The sequence below is a fragment of the Arachis ipaensis genome, chromosome B10, assembly GCF_059453495.1.
Source record: "Arachis ipaensis isolate K30076 ecotype BB chromosome B10, ASM5945349v1, whole genome shotgun sequence".
NCBI classification, from domain to species: Eukaryota; Viridiplantae; Streptophyta; class Magnoliopsida; order Fabales; family Fabaceae; genus Arachis; species Arachis ipaensis.
This window is the reverse complement of record NC_142435.1, coordinates 24,609,508-24,616,502: the sequence shown is the minus strand read 5'-3', so window position 1 is coordinate 24,616,502 and position 6,995 is coordinate 24,609,508. Positions and strand designations below refer to the sequence as shown.

General features: G+C 30.2%; 1 protein-coding gene across 6 annotated transcripts; it reads left to right on the top strand.

Annotated features, from left to right (window-relative positions):
• Positions 1-704: 704 nt before the first annotated feature.
• Positions 705-6,481, top strand: LOC107622005 (replication protein A 70 kDa DNA-binding subunit D-like). 6 transcript variants are annotated; one of them, XM_088507020.1, is made up of 12 exons: positions 705-961; positions 1,154-1,283; positions 2,336-2,424; positions 2,587-2,696; positions 2,790-3,057; positions 4,051-4,135; positions 4,239-4,371; positions 4,492-4,649; positions 5,410-5,533; positions 5,636-5,818; positions 5,921-5,986; positions 6,100-6,481. In XM_088507020.1, exons 4-12 carry the CDS (start codon positions 2,658-2,660, stop codon positions 6,247-6,249), a joined length of 1,206 nt encoding a protein of 401 aa, XP_088363146.1. In that variant the 5' UTR covers positions 705-961; positions 1,154-1,283; positions 2,336-2,424; positions 2,587-2,657; the 3' UTR covers positions 6,250-6,481. The 6 variants fall into 6 exon arrangements, with proteins under 6 accessions (XP_088363146.1, XP_088363143.1, XP_016179434.1 ...); XM_088507017.1 differs by having other exon boundaries at positions 2,336-2,696; XM_016323948.3 differs by lacking the exons at positions 705-961; positions 1,154-1,283; positions 2,336-2,424; positions 2,587-2,696 and adding exons at positions 3,638-3,733; positions 3,833-3,958 and having other exon boundaries at positions 2,921-3,057.
• Positions 6,482-6,995: the final 514 nt, after the last annotated feature.

Sequence of the window (6,995 nt, the reverse complement as noted above, 5' to 3'; positions counted from 1 at the left end):
GTGACAAATAAATCTTTGAGAATTTATATTTTAGATAAATTAGTTTTTAAAAAAAATACCAATAAATTTTTTTAAAATAGTAGATATAAACACACTATTTTTTATGGTGATTTTGAGCTGGCCCTTATGAAAGGCTCTTTGATAATGTATCAATTAGTGGGAAAGAAATAATAATGTCGGCTTTAAAGCTGTAGAAAGAGATTCAACAAATTTCCACTTCCTAATTGATGAACACTTTACTTTCTTATCTCTCTTATTAGAATATTATATAATATCTATTCTATTATATAAAAATCGGATGTCTGCACTTAATGATGAAGCTGACGTGACATGCTTCTGAGAGTGTTTCCCGATTTAATTTATTTGATTTGATTTGATTTGATTATATATTTAAATATTATAATTCATTCTATTAGTGAATTAATCTTTTTATTTATAAAGTCTAAAGTAAAATAAAAGTTTAAAATAAAATAAATAAATTGTTATTTATTCTAATTAAATTTGTTTATCTACTACATATCAATTAACATTAATTTATAATACATTAATTTATAATCTTTTGACTTAAAAAAAATGAAAGCTCAGCGGCCGATTTGGACCGAACCGGTATACATTTGATTTGCCTAATGCGATGTCGTTTCGGGGGAGAGGGGGGAGGAATAACGCGTTAATGAGTTACTGATTGCTGGTCTCCCTCTTCTCTTTTCTTACTTTCAGTCATTTCTTCCTTCAAAGAAAACAAAAAGGAAAAACCCTAGCTAGCCTCCACTGCCGCCAAACGGAGTGACCGGTTGCCGCCGTCCGTGGCTGTCCGAGGAGTCTTTCTTTGTATTGTCGGTGTTTTTCAAGTCAGATCCCCTATTTGATGTCTTCTTCATCACTCGGCGCCCATCCTCCGTCGGATTCTTCCTGCTGGTAGTGGTCGTCTTGTCGCCGTCGTCTCAGCGTCATTATCTCGAAGGTCAGTGGCTTTGGTGTGCACCTGTTCTTCGATTTTCATTTTATTCTCTGAATTTCTGTTCTGAAATCAACAATTTATTGAATGATTATAGGGTTTTGTGTTTTGCTAAAATCTTTGAAGGATTATTTGATTTATGAGTTCTGGCTCTGTTATACTGATGCTGCTTTGTGTGTTTTGTGTTTTGTGTTTTAGATTACACGGAACAAAAAAAAACCAATTACTTGGAACACTTGCACACAAACATGCCCAGTCCTAACAGCAGCTTCCCAATGAATCCTTGGTTGGGTCCTTCCCCTGTTCTCAGAACCTGGCTGTAATCATGGTAAGTCTCTAAACTAATTAATTAATGTATGTAATTTAAAACCCTAATCCCAAATTGCATGCGACCCATATGTAATTAATTTTATCATACAATTGATCTTATTTTTAATACGTCTTTTCACGTAATTTTTTTTGTTTTGTCTAAATCTTATATATTTTTTTTTATTTGTCTTATGTTGCAATATTTTTTTTGAAGTCAATAAAAATCAATTCCTCAGATTTTAAATTATAGAAAATATGATACTATCCTCTCAACACAATCTTTGGTCATATATGGAAGGTACTGATAACAAAACTTTTGGGAATTATATCAGATTAGGAAACAAAAAATTGGTGCTATATATCAAATTTAATTCTCATAACGCCTTTAGTTTGTACCTCTTGAAATTAAAATAGCCTATGATTCCAAATTTTCTACATCAAATACAAATTAATCTAATAAAAAATGAGAGTACGTAAGAGTACAGACAGAACTTGAAAAAAATATTTGAAGAGGTAAAAAATTTTAATAAAAAAATATATTAGTATTTATATTAAAATAAAATTTATAAATATAATTATTTTATTTTTAAATTTATTATTAATATGTAGGAATACATATGGTTAAGATTAACAAAAAAAAAATAAATCTAAGTTTGATTAAAAAAAATTTGTTTAAATTAATAAGCCAAATTAATTTTAAATAAAAAATTAATTTTAAAAAAATTCATTTTTACATTACTAATATATTTTATTCAGAATTTTCTACTTAATATAATTTAAAAAAATTCATTTTTACATTACTTATTCAGTTTTAGTATATTAAGTAGAAAATTCATTTTTACATTACTAATGTATGTAAATATGGTGATTTCCTCTTCAGCATATATTGCTTCTTATTTTAATTTTTCAGAATTAAACTCCAGTTTGCCATGTAAATGAAACACAGTAAATGTTGGCCGTTGATTTCTAACTTAATTTTGAATTTTATTTTATTTATTGATTTATTGATTTTATTGATATGATTCAGATTCTTTAATCCTGAATAGTCTAAACACTTTCCCTTTTTTTTAGCTGGATTTTGATATGAACGTAAAGATTCTTGCAATTCTTACCAATACTGGGGCTGAACAGTGCTGTGACTCTCTATAAGTTTGGCATAGGTGATCACCACATTTGTTCTTTATCTACACTGAAATTCAATTTATTTAAGTAATTTTGTAGTGGCAGGTAGCAATGGCAGCTAGGTGAGTTCATGTGCCATGTGGATTGTTTCACAATAAGTTTTTTTTTTTATCTTTCACTAAATATGAGGTCTGGTCCAGTGCATAAGGTGTGGAAGCTCAAAGTATGTGTCATTAGACTTTGGACCGTTTCTCAATTTGCAAGATCTGGGATGAAGGCACCTATTGAGATGGTTGTCCTTGATAAAGAGGTAAATTTTTTTCTTTTTATTTCAGATTTATTTTGGTAATGACTGAGCAATAAACCTCATTTATCTATGACTCTATAAAATTAATGCATTCAGGGAGATACAATTCAATGCACTGTAAAAGACATATTTGTTCCTATCTTCGAGGGCTTACTCGCTGAGAGCAACGTGTACGTGGTCACTAATTTTGGAGTTGCTTTGAATACCATCAAGTTCAAGCCTACTAGACACGAATTTAGGATCCATTTCAAGAGGGACACGATTGTGCGTCCGGTACAAGATTCTTCAGTTTCATTGAACGGATTTAATTTTGTTCCGTTCAAAACAATTCAATCAAAGTCTAAAGAAGATGGTTATTTAGTTAGTAAGTACTTTATTAGATTAATCTATGATGCATGTGTTGTTTAATTCTTTAAAGTCTAATTTTTTAATCCTATATATTGTTTTGCACCATTTGCTGTCTTTTTTTATTATGAGCATATAGTGGACAGATATGGATTCAATTGATGGTTGTTGCTATTCCTCTCAAGTCTCAACTATTGTAGATCCATATAATATTAATCTAAAATTTGTTTCATTGAGATATTATATTAAGGAAGAATTTTTTTATTATTCCCTTCCTGTAACAAATATTCCCTTGCTGTAATTTTATATTAAGAAATAATATAATTTCTAACTCAGTTAAATATTGTTTCATTTGAATTTTGTTTAATAAAAATATTTATATAATTTTGTGTATTATCTTTATAATGTCCTATAATTTTGTTTCTTCAGGAACTTCGATTTCTAGGCCCTAACTATTTATTAAAAGTTTTTTATATTTTTATTTTTAAGAGAATTAAAGGGATCTGATTTCAACATGAATAAAATGCGTTGATTCCAAAGAAAAAAATTTCGGCATATAGAGTTTTGTTAATCAATAGATTGGTGCCTTTATTTTGTAGATGTGATAGCTCAGTTTGCTTCTAAGGGTAACTTGGTCGAATTCACACGGACGGGAAGCCGTCAAGTTATATCACCATAGAACTTGATGATCTTGAGTAATGCTTAATATCTTTTTGATAGTGGCTTTTGTTTTAAAATCTTATTTTGGAATTTTGTGTCTCTCTTTAATCTACAAGAATTGCTATTTCTTATAGGGGTGGACAGAAATTAAGGGTAACGTTGTGGCAGTCTTTTGCTTTTGAATTGCTCAAATATCTAGAGGAACACCCGTGTCTTACCTATGGTTATTCTCCAAATGGGCAAGATGAAATTTTATAGTGGTTTGTTTATTTGTTTATTTTACTGGTATTTGAATGCATGTTTTCTTGTCATCATATGCTTATGGTATTTTCTTTTGTTATGTCTTTTGTAGGGGTCATGGGTGTATCTAACACAAACTACAATTCGAAACTGTTTATCAATGTTGAGTTTCCAGCTGCCAGGGATTTCTTTGCGAGGTACAGTGTATAGATCAGTATTGTGGTCAGCAGATTATTTATAGAATGCTTTTGATTATTAAACTATTGACAAATTTCATAATTTCTGATTTAAAAATGCAAGGGTGAACAAATTGGATCCTGTTGACGGACAAGGCATAATGCCGCTGGTCTGTGGTCAACCTGTTTCAGATGAGGAGGATTTTTTGCGTCTGTCAGTCTACAAAACAATTGCAGAGATAAAGGAGCATAATCAGGTAAAATTCTTTCTTTATTAGTCTTCCTTTTTTTATTGTATTTTTTATTGTATTAGTTCTAATGTTTGTTGGATCATAATCTCAATTGTTGTGTTGTACCCTCCCATCCATCGATTTTAGGATGCTGTATTTGTTACAGTCGGGACGATTAAAGAAGTTGAGACTGAATTTGGTTGGGGGTACAAAGGATGTAAGAAGTGTCGTCGTGGCTTGAAGGAACTTGATAAAAAATATTTCTGTCCCAATTGCATTAGAGACTACGGGTTTTATGAGCCAAGGTATGACTCACGATACTTCTTTAACATTCACACATTATATACTCTTTGTCCTCGAAGATAATGGTGTAATCTATGCATTTGTATTATTTGCTCAGACACTATTAAATTATTATTATTCTAATAGGTATTTTTATAACATTTTTTATGAATTATATATAATAAGAATTATTTTAAACTATTCTCGCTTGTGGGATGGAGACTCTTGGATAATTCCCCTTTCTGAGTTTCCAGATCGAATATGGAATCTTATGTGTTGTTTTTGAGTTTGATGTGAAGCTTCACACTGTTCATGATTATTATTTTTTTCTTGATTACATGTTGTAAAATTCTACTTGATTAGTAATTTTTTTTAATTAAAAGGCACTGCTCATAATTTTTGCTTTTGTTATGGCCAGTCGGTGATAATTGTGTGAATGTGGGGTTGGAGATTTAGATTAACTATTATTGAAATCACATTGCAAAGTTACTCTCGTGGCTTGCTATTTCTGTGTTTTTGGATTCTGATTCACAAGGGAAATATAAAAAAATTTATTAGCTACTGATTTATTTAGCTTTGATTTGTTCACGGGGTCACTTGCTTTTAGATTTTTTTAATTCCATTTGATACGTTTTATTCTTCCTTGTGGGATGGAAACTCTTGGGTAAGCTATTAAAAAATTATTTGCATCCAATTCAGTAATAGCATAGTATAGACACTGATTATTGGTAAGATTTATGTAGTGTGTTGTTCTTGGACTGTATATCTTTTGGTGAATAATAGGTACATCATCCACATAAGGGTGATAGACCACACCGATGCTGCCTCTTTTGTTTTGTTCGATGGAGAAGCTGCAAAGTTTCTTGGAGTTTCTACTAAGGACCTTAGGCAGTCTTGTGTGACTAAGGTTTGATGTTATATTCATTTTTTTGTGTTAATAGTCTGGACTATACCTTAATTTTTATTACTTATGAGAGCATGAATGAAGTTTTTTTTCCTAACTGTGAAGGGTGTTGAGAAAAATTCCTGTCCCGAAGAGATTAATAAGCTTAGGGATATTAAGTTCATCTTCAAAGTGCAACTCAAGATGAGGAATCTGAACTCTTATGAACCATATGTGATTCATGTGCTGAGAATGACAAATGAGAATTCTCTGGTCTCTGCCTTCCTGGATAAATACAATCCTGACACTGTAATCTCCTCTGTCTAATAACTTTTTCTTTTGTTTCTGTATTAGAAAAACAGATCAACCAGATTTTGATGATGTCTTTTTATTGAATCAATTGTTTTGTAGGGCCTTTTGTCCCATGAAAATTCTGAACTATTGAGTTTGTCTACTGGTCCATACAACACTTCTAAGGTTTGTGTCAAATGATTTCCAATTTAAATTGTTACAGTGATGTTATTAATTTTTACATAGTAACTAAAATATTATTATTCTTATATTTATTGGTACATGATGGCATATCCCAGGCTTGTGAGAGTGAGCCAACTCCATCACCTGCAGTTGATGAGAAACATAATTCTAAGATTCTCAGAGCTAAGAAACATATTGAAGAGATTGGAGATGAGTCAGTTTCATCCAAATCTAAGAAAGGGAAGTGGGTTGTGGTGGAGGACTAAATCAACACGCCTCTACACAGTTCGATTTAAAATATAGGAGAATAATTTATTTAAACTATTATTTGAATGAACTATGGTTGTTTGAGAGTTATTAGGATCTACAATATATGAGTAGTTTATTTTTCAAAGTTTTTCTGTTGACATTAATTTATCTCTTATAACTTGATACAAGAGTTGTTTCGTATATTTGTTTATTTAATCCAAGATTTTGAGTGTGTTTTCTTTTAATAAATAGTTATTATTATTATTAGTATTTGAATAATTATATAAAAAAATGAAAGTCCGTTGAAGAAATAAGTGTAATATTGGTGGTGGTGATAATATGTTGGCAATTGTAAGGAGAGTTGAGTGAGATTCAACTATGCACAGCATGTTTGGTCTTGGAATATCTTGAACCTTGCATTGGAATCTCCTCTCTCACATGGATATGATTACTACTTTGAGAACTTGGGAATAAATCATGCATTACTGAAATTATTTGCTCATTCAGCATCATTATTATTATCATTATCATATACTTCTTCAGTTTTAAAATAGGTATGGCTTTTATTTTAATTTAAAATGCATATTTTAATTTTTTAATGAATCTAAAAGTTAAAATTAAAACAACAATTATTTTAAAATAGACAGAATCTATTCAATGAACAGAAATAAAAACTTTTTTTAAATCAATTTTTTCGTTTATCAAAATAAGTGTAGAGAATCTGATCAATCACAAGTAGTCTCTTTATAAATTAGAATGAATA